Source organism: Numenius arquata, chromosome 6, assembly GCF_964106895.1.
Source record: "Numenius arquata chromosome 6, bNumArq3.hap1.1, whole genome shotgun sequence".
In the NCBI taxonomy this organism is placed as follows: domain Eukaryota; kingdom Metazoa; phylum Chordata; class Aves; order Charadriiformes; family Scolopacidae; genus Numenius; species Numenius arquata.
In genome coordinates, this window is record NC_133581.1 from 49309572 (window position 1) to 49330509 (window position 20938).

The following is a 20938-nucleotide window of genomic DNA, read 5'->3' on the forward strand; positions in this document are numbered from 1 at the left end:
AATTGGGATTTAAGAGACATCATTTAATGCTGTCACTAAGATTGACAGCACGATGCCTCTTTTGCAGATTGAAAGCTTCAGACTCTGGGCTGTCACCCCAGCACCTTTATCAACCATCGCCTTGTTGGAAATGCTTTTAAGAAATAGATCCAAACCAACCAAACCAAACACAAACAAACAAAACACCCCAACAGCAGGCTGTCTGTTGCACTGAGTTGTACAGGAGACAACGAAAATGCAAGGAGATGATATCTGCAAAATAAGCTTAGGGCTTCACATTTCCCATTATGAAGTTAAGTGCTATAAACCGCCCGAGCTGAGCTACTGGTGCCCCCCTGTGTTTCAGTGAGATTTTACTGTTCTCCAATGCGTGGTATAATAGTCCTGAAATCTGCATTATACACATATACACACACACACCCCCCCCCAAAAAAAAAAAAAAAAAGAAACCAAAGCAAACTTAAATATTGGCACAAACTCGTAAGGATGCAAGGAAAGAAAAAAAAAAAAAAAAAGTGGTCTCTTACTTCATAAACTCCCTGACAGGCAGAAAAAATAACTTTGTGTTTTGGAAATGTTGAAGGCATTTCTTTATGTTACAGTTTTGTCCTCTGTTAACGTAGATAAAGCCCCCTTCTTGTCTATATAAAACTTGAATATAGCCCAGTGGTGCCTGCACAGTATTCTAGTGAGAAACCTAAGAAACACAGCTACTTATTAAAAATTCCTATTTTGCTTTTCTATGTTCTTTTCCCCCCTTCTTTTTATAAATACTGCTAAGTGACTCCAATACAGCTTTCCAAAGAGATAAATTAACAAGGACAGCAAATATTACTAGAAAAATTAAAGTAGTTAATATGGGTTTGGTACTTTTAGGAACTGGGAGGTGTGCAGAAGGAAAACCTATGAAGTGATTCAGCAAAAACCAGCTGCTCCTAAAGGTACCACCTCAGGTGTTAAAAACCTCTTCGCTTGACACTCATCACGCAGGACCCGTATGGCTGCTGCCGTGCTGACACTGCCACGCACCATCTGCCGGCTGCGCTACACCACTACAGGGAATCAGCCAGCACATTCCCATTTTTTGGACATATTTAGCTGCGTGGAAGCAGTTCACAGGATAACAGAGCCCCAGCGAAGGAGGAGAGCTGACGCTGCCTCCGCACCTCCCTGCAGGCTGGAGGGCGGAGGAGAAGCCATCTTCCCTGGGCAGCTCCCACTGCCACCGGGAGAGAAAAGCCACCGCGCTCACAGGCCTCTGGACCTCTGAGCTCTCCTTGGATTACATGCACCATCTTCACAGTAATTTCCTTATCAGGCATTTTCTAGACTCTACTCCTATTTTAGTAGCTTGACCTGAGGTTACAGACAAATTGACAAATGCAACGGGAAGGAGGAAAAAAAACCACCATGTATTTATAGATTTCTTTTATGTCCATCAACACAAAAACTATCTGGTCACTCAGGAAAGAGAGCACATGCTGTTAAATATATTTTCTGAAAAGTGTCCATCTTTTAGTTGTCTTTGGCACACAGCAAGTTTGTGATTTCACTTACTACAGCCAAGGCAGCCCTAACTTTTTTTTAGGAAAGGGCAGGGGGAGAAAGACCATGTATAGTTCCTTCCAACACATCCATGCTTTGGTTTTTAGCATTTTAAAGTCAAAATATGATGATTAACACTGGAAAAATGTAGATAGCTGAGATGGAAAGTGGGCATAATTAGGAAATCCGCTTATGAACTGACAGCAACAGTATATTTTTGTTACATATAAAATTATTAAGATCTTATTCGGCTGGAAAAGGTTATTATAATAATCACTCAAATTTGCAAATGTTTCGTTATAATCAGGCTGCTAGTATAAACTTGTCTATGTTATGGCAGTCTAAATTTGTTTCCAAATTCCAAAGCCACAGAAAGTAATTTTTCCTGACAGAACCTCGTGTGCAAGTGTACACATGTAATGGGTGAAATTTGGCCTTTTGAAAAATCAGTGGTGCTCCTGGAATCCTGGCTCGGCTGAAGCTGATGGCAGCTGCAGCTATCAGCACTGCTGCAGATCTACACTGCTGGGGCAATTTCTGACAAAAACATTTTGTGAAGTAAAACAATTTTCTGTAGGAACATACTAAATTTATTAAGCTCTGTTTGATGAAGTTTTTTTATACTGAGATGCGTTATCTGGTCAAAATGAGGAACAGATGCACTCCAGAACAGCTAGTGGGTTGATGATGAGGGTGCTGGCGTGGGATGAACCAGGTTTTATACTGTCTACACTGGTCACTGCAACCTAAGTCTGAAAAATGGCTGGAAGTCAACACTCACGGCAGCTCAGAATTTATCATAAACATTGAAAGTTCAATACCTAATTCTACTCTCCACTACTTTCAGACAAAAAATCCCAATGAAGAGAGTGCCTCAGGAGTAGGTAGTCAATTACCACTTTGCCATGATGGTATTTAGGATGACAACCCTATTTTGCTGTGACATATTCCAATTATTGTTAAACCTCTTTCTTCCCTTCACCCTTAGATTTCCCTTCTGTTATCTTGTAGGGTTTTGGGGTTTTTTGAGCACTTGCAGACAGAATTACTACCCAGTGATAACAGTGTAACTATGTTGTGGAAAACCCATAGGCGGATCCTTCAGAATCCGAAACCTTGTACTGATTGATGTACTCTAAAAACACATGCAGTTATTTTTCCTATATCTCAACCATAAATTACTTATTGGTCATATGGACACTACTGGAAACATCAACCACAAGTCCTCTCTCAGTCCTCCTCAATACTTCTGTCAGTCGACACCTGTGCCACAAGCACAGAGGTTTTTTTGCTTAAACGTTACAACCCACGACACTGTTTCTTGCGATGCTCAGTTCATCTCCTTGCACATTGGCCAAGAAGTATCTAAGACACGAGCAAGCTGTAAGAGCTCACCAGCATCAGAAACATTCTTCCAGTAAGTCCTGCAGGTCTGGTTAGCAGAGCAGAGGTTGGAGCTTCCTCCTGAGGAAATTCTGTTTCTACATCGTGTGATGGAATGTCACAAAATATGTGTGTAAGATCCCAGCCTACCCCAGCCACACAAACCAAAAAAGTCATCCTCATATGATCAAGGGGAATGTTAAATATGGTAAACAAATTGGATTTATCATCTTTCAGTTTTAGTCTGTTACACAGAACGCATTTTTATTCAAAAAAAAAGGAAAAATATTAAATGCAAGAGGGGGAAGTCCAAAGTCCTTTTTCTAGAAGACTGTGTGAATGACTGGAAAACTAGCATTATTCAAGTCTCACAAGCACCAGAAAAATTCAATACTTAAGAGATTCTTATTCTGGTTTTGCTGACGTTGTAATTAGAAAGTAATGGCAAACAGCTGAGACGAAATATTTGTCAGAGATCCAGATTTGCTTATCTTTTTTAAGGTTTAAAAAAACCCCTATATTCTGGGGTAAAGAGGGAGTAAAATTACTCACTTCTATCAGTCTGTCACAATTTCTCTACATACAAACACTCATAAAGGAGAAGGAAAAGGCACAGAGCAAGTTTTACTCCTTAAACCTAATCTCTGTCATTTAAGTTTGCAGAAAAGCTTATGTCTGTCAAAGTTTCTTTAGAAAATACATAAACTTGTATCTTCAATTATCTGGTAGAAATGTCTTTTCAGGCTTAAACCTGTCCTCAGCCTCCATGAAGGCAATTGCATCTTTCTGGCTAGGATGGCCTGTAGGTCCGAATGGGGAAAAAATAAAGGGCACAGACTTAAGCGTGGAGACGACTTGCTACATTGTGTCAAATTGGTTTAATCCTGAGAGAAGGTTTGAAAACTTCTGCTCTGTTTTGATGTTGGAACATAAACTATAACATTTGGAGCCGCATACCTTCAATCTTTCCCTGAAATCCCAAAATAAAAGCTAGTTTATTACAACTCAAATAGCAATACATTGCAACATCATCCTAACACCCTAACATTTGAGCCAGATTTTTCAGATGGTTTGTGTAGTTATAAAAGACTGATTCCAAGGAAAATTTACTCACGCAGAGCAAGACCAGAGGTACTGGCCAAAAAACAGAACCTGAGCCCAGAGCATTCACCACAACAGCCCAGTGTTGAGGTGCTACTTGCGGATGGAGGGAGAGGGGCACTCGTGTCCCTTCCACCCCTGCAGCTGCAGCCCTGCGTGCCCCAGCACTGATCCTGCCCCGCCGAGGGCTGCACGGGGTTCTGCAGCTCGCAGGAAGAACCCCCGGAGTAAGCTTTCTCCTTTATTTCCCATGACACAGCAAATATTTGGTGTCTTCTGGTCTGCAAATGTTTCAAAAAGTCCATGAGATTTAGGCTCTATAGCTCACATTTGTTTCATGTGAAAAATACATGCGATGTATTTATACACATGATTGGGGAAAAATTTGGTAAACCTGTTATTTTGAGGTACTAGAGACCGGACACATCTCAGACAACATGGCTTTTTCTACAAAGCTTGTACATTAAAAAACCCACTACTTCTACTAAAATCGTTACATTAAGGAAGGTAAAAGACGGATGATGATTTTAAAACAAAGATCAGGCAACAACATGGTGAAGAAGTCCATGATTTTGAGCTCAGAATACGGTGCATGTATATGCAAACCAATAATTATTACCAAAAGATACTAATAAATTCATCATAACTCAAAGTAGAAATTAGCTACCTTCAATGCTCTGTGGGCCAACTAGATTCATAGCCTGGTGTGCTGGATATTCTACCCGTGGTCTGGCAATGCCCAGTTGCTCCATGACCCCATGGAGGAGCCTCTGAATATCTGCTTCAGAAACCCTGTCAGGGGTCCTAGGGCTGTGGCTAAAAGCCGAAGCCAATCCAAACGCCAGCAGAAATAACATGTTAGAAAGCAAGGTCGTTGTCATTCTGGTAGCCACTTGCATCCTGTGAAAGAGAAAGGAATTTGATTATAAACGATAATGGGAAGAGAGTCCACTACACATGCTAGAAATAACTTCTGATCTTACTGCTGCACATCACAGTTTACTACCACAGCTTCTAGGGGCAGCTGAAAACTTAGGGGAGGGAGGGGGAAAGAGAGAAAAAAAAATGTTACGTAGCAAACTGCAGAAATCAATTTTCTGATTTCAATTTACCCATGACATTCATTAACAGTTACTATGAACAAAACGGATCCACTGTTTAAATTAATAAGAATACGTTCCCCCTCCCCCCTTATCTTTATTATGCTATTTTCTAAAGTTCTGGGCTAAAACCAAAGCATTCCTCAGCCAGGGATTGTATTTCCAAGCTCTGTTCTTGCACTGCCTGAAAAATGAATCACTAGAAACCACTGAACGACCTGCATGTTTTATTTGTTCCTACTCCATACGCATCATCTTCCCCACCTGAAGCAAATAGATTTCATTTGTTTCCTCAAATACCTTCCACTACCTGGCTGCACAGTGTAGTTTAATTAGGCAAAAAAACCCCAAACAACCCAACAAGAACCACTTACTGTCCTCTTTGAGATGCTGAATTTTAATCAGAACGCTTGTTTCTGAAAGCTCCTTTCCCCCTCACATCACAGAATAATTAAAATGACTTCCAATCCCTCGAATAAATAAATAAAACGCTCAAATCCCCCCTTCCTTAAAACACACGCAGCTGCCTGATTTCTCCACGCCAGACTTTAAAGATGCTCCAACCGCCCTGCGCAAATCACCTGAAAACGTCTGTGAGGCAAAAATGGCTGAAAAAGCCCCACAACGCCGGAAATATTCCCCGTTGCGCCTGTGCGCGGCTCCACCGCTCACCAGCACCCCCATCCGCGCTCCATCAGCCTCCGCAGGAGAGAGCTGCGCGCAAAGCGAGCCACCTTTTTCCCGTTTAGAGGGGAAAAAAGCCCACTTTCTGTGAAACCACCCGCGCGGAAAGCTGGACCGTGACCCCCATCCCCGCCCCCGGCAGCTCCGCCGCCGCACGGAGACACCCGGGCCGGGCCCCGCCACGCTCACCTCCCGCTCCCGGCGCGGCTCCGCGGGTGCGGCGGCTCCGCGGCCGCGCATCCTCCGTGCGCAGCCGCGGCCCCTCGCTCCCTCTCCCCCCCCGCCCCCGCAGGTACCTGCCGCGGCCGTGTGCTTCCTGCGTGGATTTGTCCGGTTGAGATGACACAAAGCTCGGAGTGGATTTCCGAGATCTCCCTTTTCGGCTGAACACAATGGTCTAAAAATACACTGAAGGTTGTTGATGGACTAACCGTTACAGAAATAAGAGATTCCGTATTCCCAGGAATATGCTGTGCTTTCTCTGCCTGGAATACGATGGCGGTTTACTTAGGGAGCGGTAGCGTTACCTCACTGCAGGTTTACAAGGCAACAACGTGGCAACCATCTCTAAGCACTCGCAGGTGAAGGTCTCCAGGTTAAGCAGATCTCTGTACATCATCCATAGCCCAGGTGAAAAAAAAGACAACTACAAAAGGATCTTGCTAAATTAAGTCTGTCATTTAATAGCACTTAGCAAAATGGTAATTTTTAACAGCTATTTTATGTAACACGTCTTCACTGCTACTGACATGAATGTGGTATATTCCATTTTAGGATAACTGTCTACAGAAAAGCTCCAAGATTATTCCCCATAAGCCACAACAGATCCATGAACTACATCTTCAAGTGTAAACTACTCTCTCTTTTTGCTGGTTTCTGATACATTATAAATGCCTGTAACTTGTAAGAGTAAGCAGTAAGGACCTCGCTGGGCACCTAGTGTTTCTAATCTTTCTCCAAAATACGATCAACTTCATATAAACAGATCCACGTCTGAACCGTTCTGTAAAAACCTTTAAAAACAGAGCCTACAACTTCATCAAGCTTTCCTGCTGTTTAGGGGGTTGTTTGTCAGGGCCCTACCAAAATCTCCCTTTCTGACACTTAAGTCTACTGGTTCAAGACCAGTTTGCACCGATGATCAAAAATAGTTCACTGCTCTATGCATGACACATTGTCAAAGCTACATTAGCATTCAAAATATTTGGTATATATTAACAGAAAAAAATCCCAACTCCCGCTCTTCCAAACACAAATTGGTTTGACAGCTCACTGTTACAGAAGGAGTCATCTCATTTTCTTCCTTGTGACATTGCCTTCATTCTCCTTCTATTTCCATCTCCCACCTCCTCGCATCTGCTATGACAGCTGGCAGTTGCTTTGCTGAGCCCTACTTACCTCGGTGAAATGGTACAAAACGTGGTGCCCACATTCAGCTACTGAAGGATCTGCCAGCACTCGCTAAAGGCAGAAGGGCAGGAGCACGGAGCTGAGAGAAGCAGCTTCCCCTTTGGATGGTGGTGAACTGTTGTGTTGGCTCCCTTATTTCATGAAACCAAAGCTTCCGATGCTTAACCCCAACACCAAGCCATCCTGTTAAGATCCCCTCAAGGCTGTTTCCCTCATGTTAGATCTTAAAAATAATGTAGCAAGAGTGAGGCAGCTCAGCTAAGCTGATGGGACCAGGTCTCCACCAGAGCACCGAGCTGAACCAATTCAGCTAGTAAATTGGTGGATGTGTAGGGAAAGAGGCAGGGAACAGAAAGCAAGCAGAACTGTTCCTTTCACTTAACATATCACTCCAGACGTTTAAAAGTCTGCTCCTGTTAAATGATGTTGCACCATGCCTTTTGGTAGTTGTGAGAATCACCATGTACCCAAGATGAATGAAAAGGGGAGCCAGAACAGAATCGCTTCCTAACTTACTCATTTTTGATGTCCACAGCCTAATCTAAATTTCTAAGTCATTATAGAAGAATGGGCTCAGAAAAAGGACAAAACCAATGGTTTTATTAAAACCAAAAGTATCCAGTGCTTTCAGCTCTTACATTTTGCCTATAAGCAATTTGCACATACAGAAAGCTAATCAACAGTTTCAAGTGTTTACTCTTAAATAATTTTACAACTGATGACAGACAGTTTTAATTCCAAAAGATGTAAACATTTGCTTGTGCAAATCAACTTTTAACACACTATGGCTTCTTACATTCGTCTCTTGCAACATTATCAGCATCTAAAACCTGCTTCTTCACCATCTAGTTAACACTATACTATTGCTCTAAAAATAAGTTAAACCCATCCTCTTACATTAAGACATAACATTTCACTGCTCGCAACTGAAAAGACTTGGTACCTATTACAGAACACCTCACTGGATGAGGTTTTAAGACTTGTCACTTGAATAAACCGCACATTTGTTTTCCATGTGTTCTAATAATTCTCCACTGCATGTGTACACGTTGAAATAGAGTTCATTTACCTACTCAACAAGGAAAATATGCTCCCAATTTAGTCCAACAGAAACAAAAACCATCGTCTCAAAAGAAGTAGAGCCGCTGTTAAGGTCCAACTTAAATATCAAAGTAGTGCTACAATACACTTAAAACTAAGAAGTAAATAAATTTAACTATTAATACTCAACATCAAGACATTTTCTTTCAAATGTCTGTTAGTTTTAAGTGTCTGAATTCTTTTTTAAAAACTTGGTACTTATTCTCCCAAAACAATTTTTGCAGTATTTAGACTGTTTTTAGAAGCTGAGATAATAAAATATGAGATCTAACACAAACATTTGTAAAAACAGGTTATTTTTGTTTTAGAATTCAAATTAATTTGGATGAACTGACTAGCATTTACAAAAGTTTCGATAAATGAAGAAAACCTCAACATAAAACAAATTATTTGTACAAGTCTGACTCATACAGCTAAAAAATAAACCAAGAAATACAAGTAATTAGAGCTAAAAAAGAAATCACACAAATTTAGATTTTCCAAAGGTTAACCAAATTACAGTAATCCCATTTAGCCATCATATTTCATCTTATAAGTCTACCGGTTTTGCAGCTGGTAGCAGTTTCACTTTAGATATTGGATTCTTCGGAGAGCCTCTATAACGAATTCTCTCTCTTCCTGAAGCACTTCTTGTGATGGAAGATTTTTCTGGGGCAGCACCTGGAATATTTATATTTGCATTAACTTTTAAACTGGATTTCACTGTTTCATGATTGGTTAGATCTTCCAGAACAGACTTTGATGCATGAACAGTTGTTTTCTGTTCATGGATTCCAGCAGTTCTGACAGAAACATCAGGCTTGTCTGATGGATTTAACGCCCTGCAACATGATTTGGATGTTAATGCTAGCTGCTTGTGAGATATAGAAACTTGGTCACATGTACTTTCACCCCTGAGTGGCAGAGCCATGGAATTCTTTGACGGCTTTTCTGTGCAGGAGAATAGTGCAGAATCATAGCTCAAAGATTTAACAAGTGGAGAACCAACATCACTTGCTTTAAGCAGCTGAGAGCTTACAGATCGTCTGTTAGCCTCCAATAAGGAATTAATTCTTCTTACAGATTGTCGGACAGGAGTACGTTGAAACTTAAGAGGTAGTTTAGTTCTGCTTGCAGAACCTGGATCATTTAATGAAAGCTTGTTGAACCATTGTATGTGGTCAGAAACCTTTCCATGGTCAGAAACAGTTGATGATGTAGTTAAAGTTTTACCAGAATTTTCAGCTTGCAAGTATTGGCTGCCTCCTTCATTTTGTGATTTTGGCAACTGTGAAGTAGGAAGCTGCTGTCCTGCCACAGGAAGTTTAGCGGTATCCTCTTCCAAATTACAGCAGTTTACTGTACAGTTTTCAGCTGGTTTTGAGTGAGTTAATTCTATTTCTTCTTTTCTTCCAAAGGAATCTAATTTGTTTAAGTCATCTTTTGATGACCTGTTCTGCACACTCAGTTTGTCTTCCCTGGCCAGTACTTGAGGTTCAGGAAGTTCCGTTACATTTTTTATATCTGGTTTTGGGACCTGAAGTTCAATCTCAATAGAAGTTTTGAAGTTTCTTTTCTCCAAAATTTTATTTTCATCTTTTTTTGATTGCTCTTTATCAATAGTATAATATTGACTAAGTTGGTGCTGCTCTCTGGATTGCTTATTTACTAGATTTTCAGAAACTTCTTCAGCTAACAATTCTTTCTCCGGACTGAGCCCTTTGAGACACAGAGTTTCATTTAATGTTTCACCTGCTACATCTGAGAAGGAAGATTTTGTATCACCTATCAAATTGTGAAGATTACTTCCAGATGCAGAGAAGGCTTGCTTAACTTTCAGTAATGTTTCTGCAGTTGAATTACTTTCCTCTTCACAAAACAAAAGTTCTAAACTCTTGTCCTGTTTGCTTACAGTTGTGGGTTTGAATTCATCTGGAACAAGCGGTGGCTTTCCAAATATCAAAACAGATTCTGAAGAACTGATTCCCGTTTCAGTGTATCCTGGCAGAATTCCCTTGTTCCTGCTGACCGCCTGAGAATATGTAACACTAGGACTGTACCATGACATTCGGTGAACTACTTTATCCTGGCATTTCGGAGTTAGCAAGTTTTCTTCCGACTTGCTCACATTCTTTGAACCTTAAAATAAATATCACAGTGATTAAGAATAATATCTTGTGATTTTAATAACATTATAGGAAAAATTCTTGTTAACCCCCCCTAATTATCAAAGCAGCATTGAATTTAAAGATGCCATTACTCCCTTAAATTTCAGAGATGTGAAAAAAAGTCATAATATTAAGAACTGAAATCACACATCTCATCTTGCTTAACTAATAAAAGAACACTACTAAAATACACTAGAAACACAAGCCTGTCCTAAACAGATTCTTTTTCCTCAGAAGCCACTAACTTGCAAGTAACTTTTGTCCTATTAGCTAGAAGCACTTTTAATCCAGTTGCTTTTATAGTTTTATCCATGAAGTTGCTTTTGCTTTACAAAAGCAAAAGTTTTTCCCCATTTAATATATTGTTTGATACTAACCTTTCTTAGGGAATTTTTCATTGACACATGGGCTGAAGAGTACATCTCTTTTTGCACATTGAGTCCTGCTTTCCAAACCTTGTTGACTCGCAAGACGCCTTCCAATATTTGCAGATCTATTCCCAACTGCACATCCTGATACAATGTTCTTGAACAAAAAAAAGGTGTTAATTGCTTTCATATAAACTAATTTGGAATCCTATTCACAGAGGAACCTCCAGGAAAAGGTTATACAAATCAGCCACAGCAGCCTTTTCTTGGCCATGCTTCATCTACCCTTGGTTCTCTGCAGACCTAAGTAGGGAACAACCCACCTGCACCACATTCTAAACATAGTGATTCTGTGCACAGGCTCTGTAATATCAGAATTTTGGGAACTGCGGGACCTTTTGATCACAAGCACGGTGGGTTGACCCCAGCTGGCAGGTAAGCCCCCATCCAGCTGCTTGCTCACTCCCCCCACTCCCCAGCAGGATAAGGGAGAGCATTGGAAAGGCAAAAGGAGGAAGGAGGGGAACACAAAAAAAAAAAAACCCACACAAAATCCAAACCCACAAGTGATGCAAAAGCAATCGTGTCGTGAGTGCACGACAAGTAGACAGATGCCCAGCTGGCCCCTGAGCAGTGGCAACTTTGCAAAAACTCCCCCATTGCAGTTTTATTGCCAAGCATGACATTATATGGCATGGAATAGTTCCTTGCTCAGTTCAAGTCAGCTGTCCCAACTGTCCCCTTCCCCAGCCTCTTGCCCCATCCCAGCAAAACCCAGTACAAGCTAACGAGTTACTGCTATGAAAATAAACCTAGGGCTTCTTGTACTCGATAGCAGTTCCAGTTATGCTGTGATCCCTCTGTTACCAAGTAAGTCCTTCCTGCTACAGAAAAGCAGCACCCAAAATTTAGGATTAGAATTTGCACAGTAACAAGACGAGTGTGTTAGAAGTGGAATACTTACCGTTTCTCTGTTGCTTTTCCCCAAACCAAACTTCAAACGTAATGACCTACGAACCATTTCTTTTCGGCTAATCTTTGGAGAAAAACAGCCTGTCTTTCCTGATTCAGCCCTGGGAGGACAGAGAAGTGACACATAAAAAACTCTTTAGGAGGGCAATGAAAACATGCTGACATTTATTTATAGTTATTTCCTGTAGTTTTACTTCTTCTACTGCCTTCTTGCCAAACTTTTTTTAATAGGCACAGGAGACCAGTACACCAGATCTCACTTTGTTTTGAGTTCCATCTTGTCACATTGGAAAATCTGGTGATTTTAAGATTACTATAAAATTTGGTATGTTTTAAACACCAAAAAAGATTGTTTAAAGACAGATTGAGATTTTACATATCATTAGTCAAGGGGTCTAAACCTACCTTTTCAATTTATTGTTAGTTTCTGAGAGTTAAGGCAAATTACCTGTATAATTTTTTGCTTGCATGTCTTTTACTTCTGTTTCCTGTACTAGACAGATGATTTTCACCACTGGTTGAAGGAGTCAGTGAGGTTTGCGATGACTCAAGAGACACACAAGGGCTTGCTTCAAACTGAACTACAGGAACAAAATCATATTTACACAATCTTAAGAGTCACATTTTTTCAGATAAAGACTTAACAGTTAATACAATCAAGAATAGGCTTTCAAATGGCACAGATTTTTCACATATTTTGTGGAGCTCTGGCTTGAAATTACTTTGACTTCCACTTTTATTTAATATTAAATAATTAAGCTGTTGCTTGTAGCATCCATAGAAGTGGCTGGATTGCAATTAATTGCATGCTACTTGTATCACTACCTCAACTATGTTTCCACACAGCTATCATCAGATCAGTTCCTCAAATTTAAGAGCTTAGTAACAAAAATTAGATTTAGTCTTAATATTATTTGCAGTGTGCTTTTTTACATACCTAGCCAGAAGAGTTCAAGCAACAATAAATGAAAGAGTTGCTATTCTACTACTAAACTTTTTTTATCAAACAGATGCATTCCCACTATCTTTAGAAAGTGTCGTGGCTTTGATTTTGCTTATCCATAGAAACCAGAATTTCACGGCGAGCAAGAAATGATTTAATAAACAGAAGCAAGAAGTTTTATACAACTCAATTGAGAAAAATATATTTGTTTTGCCTGAAGATTAATTTTAAAGTAAAAAGACATTTCTAAATTGGCTAACTTCAGTTGGCAGCACATTAAGTAACCAAACAAAAATAAAATAGGATTTGCAGAAGAGCCTGACAGTTGGAAGCACTTTAGTGGAATGAAGTGGTATTAAAGCACTGTCAAACAAAAGTAAAATTTTTTCTATAGAATTTTGAGATTATTTAGCATCTAGAGAAAACAAGAGGCAACTGGATTCAATAAAGAACCTTTATAATAGCAACAATTGCATTTCACATAGAGCTAAGGCCAGCAATTGAAGTATTTAGGAGACAGAAGGCGGCTACAAGTTTCAAGAGATTGGAAGCATAGGCAGTCTTCATAGATTTGTGTGCCAAGACAGAAAAGCGAGTATAACCTAGGTGATACAGAGGGACTGAAAAAGATAAAAGGACATCAGGATTGCAGATTTGAGAGATTAACGTAACAGAAGACAAGAAACAGAATTTTGCTCTTGCTCAACCCATGTAACATGACAGCCACTGATGAACACAAACATAGACAGGAAAGCAATGCAAGGAACACTGTTAAATGATGATTACCAATGATGATAACCAATGGTTACCTAACAAGAACAAAAGGCTGTACATTTACATTAAAAGCTATAAACAACCACTTCAAGCAGGAAAGAAAAAATGAAGGCACTGTACCTGATGCTGGCGTGGAGCTGCTGTTAAAAATGCTACTTGGTAACAATTCAAAAGCAAAAGTATGCTTAAAAGATCTTCTCTTCTTGCTGGACAAGCCCTGAGAGCAATCATTTGGAAGTTTACGCTTGGTACTTGGAGTAAGAACCACTGGAGTCACTGATGAAAGGACTGAAATTAAGAAAACCAAATTTTCAGTAACAGCTTAAAAGGTTGAGGGTATAAAATATAAACAGTTGTTTTGTGCCTTTTTTTTTTTTTTTAAGCTCTGAAAGACAATTGTTGTAATAGCTTAGCCAAAGTACATGCACTTTGAACAGGCAGAGCAATCAGTATAGCTTAGGGTTTGTTTTTTTTATTTTGTTGTTTTTTCACAAGTTAGAGTACCAGAAAAGAAAATCCAAAACCACATATTAATAAAATAATACAGGTAACAGGAGGAAACAAAAAAGTATAGTCATGTTCTGCAAGCTTAAGAGAGTAAGAGTGAAAGCATTTCAGTCCTGGCAAATTCATTCCCAAGATAAAAATGCTGCACTACTGCACTCAAGCCTTAGTATGCATTAGATAAAGAGCGTAAGTTCAGTTGTGCAATCCTAGAACCCCACAGCCCACTGCTGCAGTGATTGTAGCTGCTCCAAGAACTACAGTAAATGCAGTATCTTCAATAAATATGTATCTATATTCAAAGTTTTAAGCAATTTAAACATAATCACTTATCTTCAACTAAGTTCTAGTTCTTCAGTTAAAAAAAAGTTTGTGGAATATAGTTGACAAATCCAGAAGATACTGCATGGGCTTTATTTAGTACAAATACACCAATACCTACCGCTTCTGTCTTGTTGAGGTGTAGTGGAGGGTGTTCTGTTAGATTTAAATTTATTCAATGCTCCACTAACAATATCTGAAATGCAAGACACACCGAGCAATCAAACTTAAATATGAAGTTTGCCTTGCTCTATTTTCAACTCAAGTTGTTATTATTTCAGAAATAAATAAAGCAAATCAGTTTAAATGGTTGTTTTATGTGGAGAAAACCACAGTGCAGATCTTCTCACCAACACAGGTTTTGTTGCTTTCACAGTAGCTGAAAATATTTTATTTTTTTTTCCTTAAAAAAACCTAAAAAAATCCATACACAGACAACAGAAGTTTCTTGTAGAAAATTCTACTGGTCATTATAAAACTATATGCCTTCTTGTTTCTGGTAGGCAAACCTAAAAGGGATCCATTGAAGTCTTTCGCACTTTACTGGACAGTCGTCTTGAAGCTGAAAAGCTCTTAGAGCTCTGAAGTTAAGGCCCAAATACAAGTATGAAATTTTGGTCTTATAAAGCAATAATGTACAACTTTTTTTGTGAATTATGTGGTTTCGTTTTCTTTTTTTTTTAAAAAAAAGGCAAAATTAAACCCAGCAGAGTATATACATGAAGTTTTACTTGTTTTCCAAAACATGCATTGGCTAAACATATACAATAATAAAGCCTTGATTTCAATTGCTGCCAGGTTTAATATTCCAGGTCCACGAGCTAAATAATTCAAATCCACTATAACATCGATCTTGTGTGTAAGTTAAACATACATATTCCATGGTATTTCCTCAAAGAGAATGCAGAAGGACAGAGAATATACCATTTGATTGTCCATATTTGGCACAAAGAACCCCACCTTATTGAATATCTAAGATGGAAAAAAAAACCCCAACCCAAACAGATCCATGATATCAGAGCCCACAGTATCCAATAATATCCAATGCAGAGTTATACCGCAAAACACAAATGCCATTTATATCCTTGCCATTTCATGACCCATATCTATCAAAGTGTACAATATCTTTGAGTGTCCACATTTAATGTCAAAACTGGAAAAAAAAATAGAATATCTTCATTTTATCAGTGTTCTGCAACAGGGTCTGAAGTTGACTCAACAAAAAGCTGGAATATTAATCTGGCTTCACAAATCCGAACACAAGCAAAATAGCTTCTTCAGTAGACAACAGACACAATAGAATAAACTCACAGTAAATATAAAGTGATGTGATTACCGAAGTCTTATAAAGATTTTGCAAATCAAGCCCAACAAATGTCACAGGGATCTATTCTGCTTGTGGAAGAAGCAAGTGCTTAGGATCAGCTTACCTGAAGTCTCAAAATAATTCTGTTTTAGTTGCTGAAACTTTCACACAACATACCTACCCCCAACACTTCGGTGCCTCCTCTTCTTATATTCACTGGGAGATTCATTTTCACCGTCTTCGTGGCCCCACAGTGAGGGAGTAGATTGAAAGGTATCAATACCTAACATCGCAGGAATCTTTTCCAAGATAAATTCTGGTACTTGTCCTGAATTAGTTGAGAAATATATTTAAGTTATTTAAAAAGTTGAATAGAAAAGATGTATAGAAGTATGTGCAACAAGACATTTTGATAAATGTTTATCACCTTACCGATTTCTGCTGCATGATCAATAAGTGTTTGCACAACAGCAGCTTGCAAGCGAATTTTTTTTTCTGTACTGGCTGACATCTTTTCATTTTCACTCGAGTGCAAGAGGTTGGGAGCAAAAATCACTGCCAGATTACTGCTATCCATTTTGTTTTCCTCGGATCTTAAGAAGAAAAGGGGTTTTTTATGCAAAACATCAGGACAGAAGCAGTGCAGAGAGAAAAGACTGAATAAGACATGCAGTTGAAAAAAATAAAATACAGAATCATTCACTTGAGTGCTCACATACTGAGACTGATGTGCAGACTTATGCACCCCAGGCTAGGTAACTGCATGACTATGTTATTGAAATCAAGAGGTTTTAGAGCCTGGTCAGTTTTGGGGAATGCAAAGCACCAGATTATTTTACCAGTCACTCCTTTTGCTTTCTAAAGAAGAATGAGGAATACAGCTATGAAAGAATGGAACAAAGTCAAGCCTCCAGCAAAATAAGGTTTCATAAAGAAAACACTTTGGATTTATGAAAGAAAAGACCATAACTGAAATCTAGTGAATGACTGCAGATAAGAGAGTTTAAAGTCACAAACCACTTGCAGAAGGTTATAGCAGTTGCCTGGAAAGAGAAGTCGCTAAAGGAATTGGGAGCTGTTTACAAGCCCTCTTTTTACACTGACCTTAGGGACACAGTTCTCAGAAAGTTGAAAAAGTATCTCAAAGCTTCAATTGTTCTGTCGGCCATCAAACAGGACAGCAACACAGTTGCAGTTTTCTTCTCATTTCCTAACTGCTGAGCTTTGAAAAGGCCTTCCTGCAGGTGAAGTGGAAGGATGGGTTCTGGCAGCTCTCTAAAGAACTGTTTGAGAAGGCCTGCAACATCACATGGCAGTGCAGTGGAGAGGCAGTTTTCACCTTGATCCAGTTTGGTCTGAAATTGTTCATAAGAAACACAATTTGGATTCTTCAACATACCATCAGATTTCTAAGTTTAGGCATTAATCCTCTAGCCTGTATCAGAAAAGACAGTCACATCTTCCCCATTTTTAGTTTGAGCCTTATCACGTTTTACCTAACTATAGTACCTACAAGACGACACAGTCGACGCTGTGAGGCCACATGTGTTAATTTACAGGTTTCCCAGGTATGCATCCTGCTGGGAGAACATAGCTAAACAAAAATCCTCACAGTATCCAGTGTGCATAACTGCTAACAAGTTTGTTCAGTCACAAGTGTTTTCTCACCATCCGGAAAACTGAAAAATTTCCCAGAAAAAACAACCCCACCAGAGAAGAAAGGTGAAGTCCACAAGTTTCTCCTCTCATTTCTAAAGCAGGTAATGTTACCAGTCTATGTCCAGTATTGGAACTCAAATATGACTGAAAAGAATCCAAGAACTAAAACATGCAGGTGATCAAGCAAAATGCAGCTCATTTAAAAAAAAAAAAAAAAAAAAACAACCACAAAAGAGGTTTTAGAGAATACCTTTAAGGCTTTTAAACGAACCAGAGATCCAGATTTTCTGAAGAGTCCCTCTGTATGAACATGCTCTTCCAAATATTCACAAGTATCAACAAGAAAGCTGAGGAAAGAATAGCAACAATTCTGACATTCAGAATAAAGCCTATTTTTTCCAGAAAAAATATTTAATTACAGAAAGATAAAACAATATATAATTCAGTTCTCCCCAATTATAAGAAGTAGAAAGAAATATAACTGAATGATAGCTGTGGCTCTGAATTCCCCATCTAACTCCTGCATCCCTCCTCCCCCAACCGAAACTATTCTTATATCCCCCATAAGTTTTAGCAGGCCTGGAATAAATATTATGTTTCCTCTTCTGACAAAAGTTCAGTACTATAAAGAGAGCAAAGTAAGCGTAAATCTAAATATATAGTGTTAATTTACCTGGGAACATAACCATATTCTGGCACAAGTGATTGTGGCAATGCATAAAAAGATATTCCAAAGATTTTACCCTAAAATACAAAATTCAGTTAATGTTATACAAAAGTTGATAAGATTACCAACTCCATATTACACAAAAGCACTTATTCTACCAAGTACAAACAGAAGGGTAGTTAAGAAACAAAGTCTTTCAGATAAGAGGTATTGTCAGGAAAATCACTATCATGTCTAGATATCTGAGCTCTGCTGATTATAGTTACAGGTTAACACCCTAGATTACTGTGAAAGAATAGAAAGGCTTCATGAAGTATGTTTTGCACTTTTTATTTTACGAGGAGTCAGTTTTCCTATACGGCCCCCCATATTAAACAGACTGTCCTGGAATCTTATCTTACCCTTTTCAGATTGACTAAATTCCTTTTAAGTTTTTCTTAAAATCAAGACAACATAATTAAAATAACTTTTGGTTGTTTGGTTTTTGGTGGTTTTTTTTTTTTCTAAGTAATTTTTTTCTTCATCTGAGGCACCCAAGATTGCTGTTTCAGGGAGCATTAGATTCAATAGAATAGACTAGAAAACTGTTCTGAACTCTCCTACTTAGCATTTCCATTTAAGAAACCATTACAAGTCTATTGCCTTATAGCAAGACATCAGAGTATCTGTTACATGTTAGAGAACAAGCAATTCCATCAGTCATTACTACTGATGCTCACCTACAGTATTTTTAAAAAATGTTTATCTGAGGTTACTGCACAGTTGTTTCAGTTATAAAAGCCCACATTTTAATGTAACAACTTGCACTTTTATTTCTTTGTCTCACCTCTTTTCTATTTATATTTACAGAACATGCAAGCCAGTCCCTCCTGTAACCAGAAGGGGATAGGGATCATGCTCAACTTGTTTTCAGAGATGAATGCAAACTCCTGGTCATTTACACCTGAAATTCAAAGGGCTGACCATGTTGGGAAAAAAGTTAATCAATAACTAAGCCATTAGGCCACCTTAGGCCTATCTGTCCTACAGAAAACAAGCATAGCGTGATAAGGAAGGAGAAGCAACGTGTGTTTGTCATTGTATTCCAGGTAGCTACTAAAAGTACAAAAAGAAAATTAACTCCAAGATATAATGTTTTTCTGTATTTACAAGATTATGTAATAGAGAATTCCAGTGACTTGTATTTCAACATTTAAAATTCATAACCGATATCTTCGCTTTACTAAGTTTTGTTTGAAATATCAGAAGTTGTGATTTAAGTTCTTAAAATAAAGTTATATCTGGTCCCTTACAACAGAAAGAGAATGCCCTTTGGCAAAAAAAAAAAAGTTATTATATATCTTTTCCTACCTTGCTCAGTTGCTAATTAAATATACATTTTCTTCCTTGTATAAGATTTAAGCACTACAGGCAGCTATATGGACAACTTTTATTATGACATACATCCATTATTCACAGTTCTTATTACTTTCCCTTCAAATGGAAAAAAAAAAAAAGGTCTAGAACCAGATGCTTGATATTGACAAGAGGGAAGAAACTAATTCTAACTTTACTCTTGCTCTCTCCCTTTCCAAACAACCCAACTCAAGCATGTGTTTTGGCAACTTCTTTGGCTTATACTGACCAAGGGTTACTGCAGCACTCTGTAATATATTCTCAGTCTTAACAGAAAGCTCATTCTGAGAATGCTCAGTTCTGTGCCATATCACTTGCACAGGGATCTTGTTTACGACTTGATAGTGGTCCATGCTTTATAAATTAGAGCCTATCAAAAGACCAGTATTCTGAAATGGACTTCAATGATGTGTAAACTGGCATCGATTATGATACTTTAGTTTTAAATAAGAGTCCTGAGACAGAAAACACACTTTTCCTTCAACGATTTCAAACTAGGTATTTAAGATAACAGGACAGATTTAATTCCTCAGAGCACAGACAAATCAAGGCCAGATCTGTCTGTACCAAAATACCCATAGTCATGTCTTATACTAAGAAACCATGCAAATAAAGCCCTTCAAACAAACAAAAAATATAAGGAATCAAGTAAAATAAAAGACATAAAGCTTTTAGAAACTATACAGTAGCCCTGCATTCCAAGAAATAATAAACTTACTAAGACTTAAATTCCATAGCTAGTGACATTAAGCACAGTAAAGTGCAAAAAGCTCTCGCGTAGACCAGGGGCTTGCAGGCGTGTTTGAGAGTATCAACTACAGCAACAAAAAGAGGAACACGTCTCGTTCACCATCTGCTCTGCCTTGCAACACTCAGGTCCTAAAGGGGCGGGGGGAATCCCGCATCACTAAACCATTATCTTACTACATCACAACACGGCTGTCCTGACGACCCCCTGCAGCACTCGATCGCTGAGGAAAAAAAGGGGGAAACCCGACTTTTCCCCTTGCAGGGATTAAGGCCTTTCGCCCAGGGGCTAGCAGGGGAACAGCGTTACGGTAACGGCACTGGTGCCGGAGTCGGTGGCCGCCCAGCCTCGCCGGGGGCGGAAGACCCGCTCCGAGGCCAGTGCAAGCCTTGGTCCCGCAGCGGCAGCCGCCGTGCTGACCCGGCCCGCCCCGGGGGCCCTCCGTGAGCGCCGCAGCGTTACCGTCCCCGCCTTACCTCCGCGGCCGCCGCTCCAGGCTGTTTGGCAGCCGCCGCCAGGCAGCTCCCGCTCTTCACCTTAATGCCGTAGGAGGCCCGGAGCTCCTCCAGCACCGCCAGCCGCACCAGCCTCCGCCTCTGCTCCGCCATCCCAGCGCCCGCCGCCTACCCCAGCCTCTCGCCCCCCAGCCCCCTGCCGCCTCTCAGACACTGCCCAGCGCCATCGCCACCTCCCCCCGCCGCCACCAGGCCCGGCTCGGCTGCCGCGCCGCCGGTTACCGCCTGGCTCAAACCCAGCGCCCTTCCCCGCCCGCGCCCCTGATTGGGCCGCTTTGCCATTCGAAATCAGGCC

At 39.7% G+C, this 20938-nt stretch overlaps 2 protein-coding genes across 3 annotated transcripts in view; both read right to left on the bottom strand.

Moving 5' to 3' along the window:
- Positions 1-5739, bottom strand: part of SCG5 (secretogranin V) — a 28393-nt gene extending 22654 nt beyond the window's left edge. The window contains exons 1-2 of one of the 2 annotated variants that reach the window (XM_074148947.1): positions 5711-5739; positions 4697-4929 (exon numbers count right to left, since the gene is read on the bottom strand). In XM_074148947.1, coding sequence (XP_074005048.1) covers positions 4697-4928 — 232 coding nt within the window. In that variant the 5' untranslated portion in view covers position 4929; positions 5711-5739. Of the gene's footprint in view, positions 1-4696; positions 4930-5710 lie in introns of those variants that run through there. The other variant, XM_074148948.1, reaches the window with a different exon arrangement.
- Positions 5740-8853: 3114 nt separating this feature from the next.
- ARHGAP11A (Rho GTPase activating protein 11A) lies at positions 8854-20736 on the bottom strand. The gene is made up of 11 exons (XM_074148946.1): positions 20605-20736; positions 17992-18062; positions 17569-17665; positions 16764-17014; positions 16092-16252; positions 15841-15987; positions 13649-13816; positions 12260-12392; positions 11804-11912; positions 10849-10996; positions 8854-10442 (listed from the first exon to the last, which is right to left on the bottom strand). The coding sequence occupies exons 1-11, from the start codon at positions 20734-20736 to the stop codon at positions 8854-8856; spliced, it is 3006 nt and encodes a 1001-aa protein (XP_074005047.1).
- Between the last annotated feature and the right edge of the window lie 202 nt (positions 20737-20938).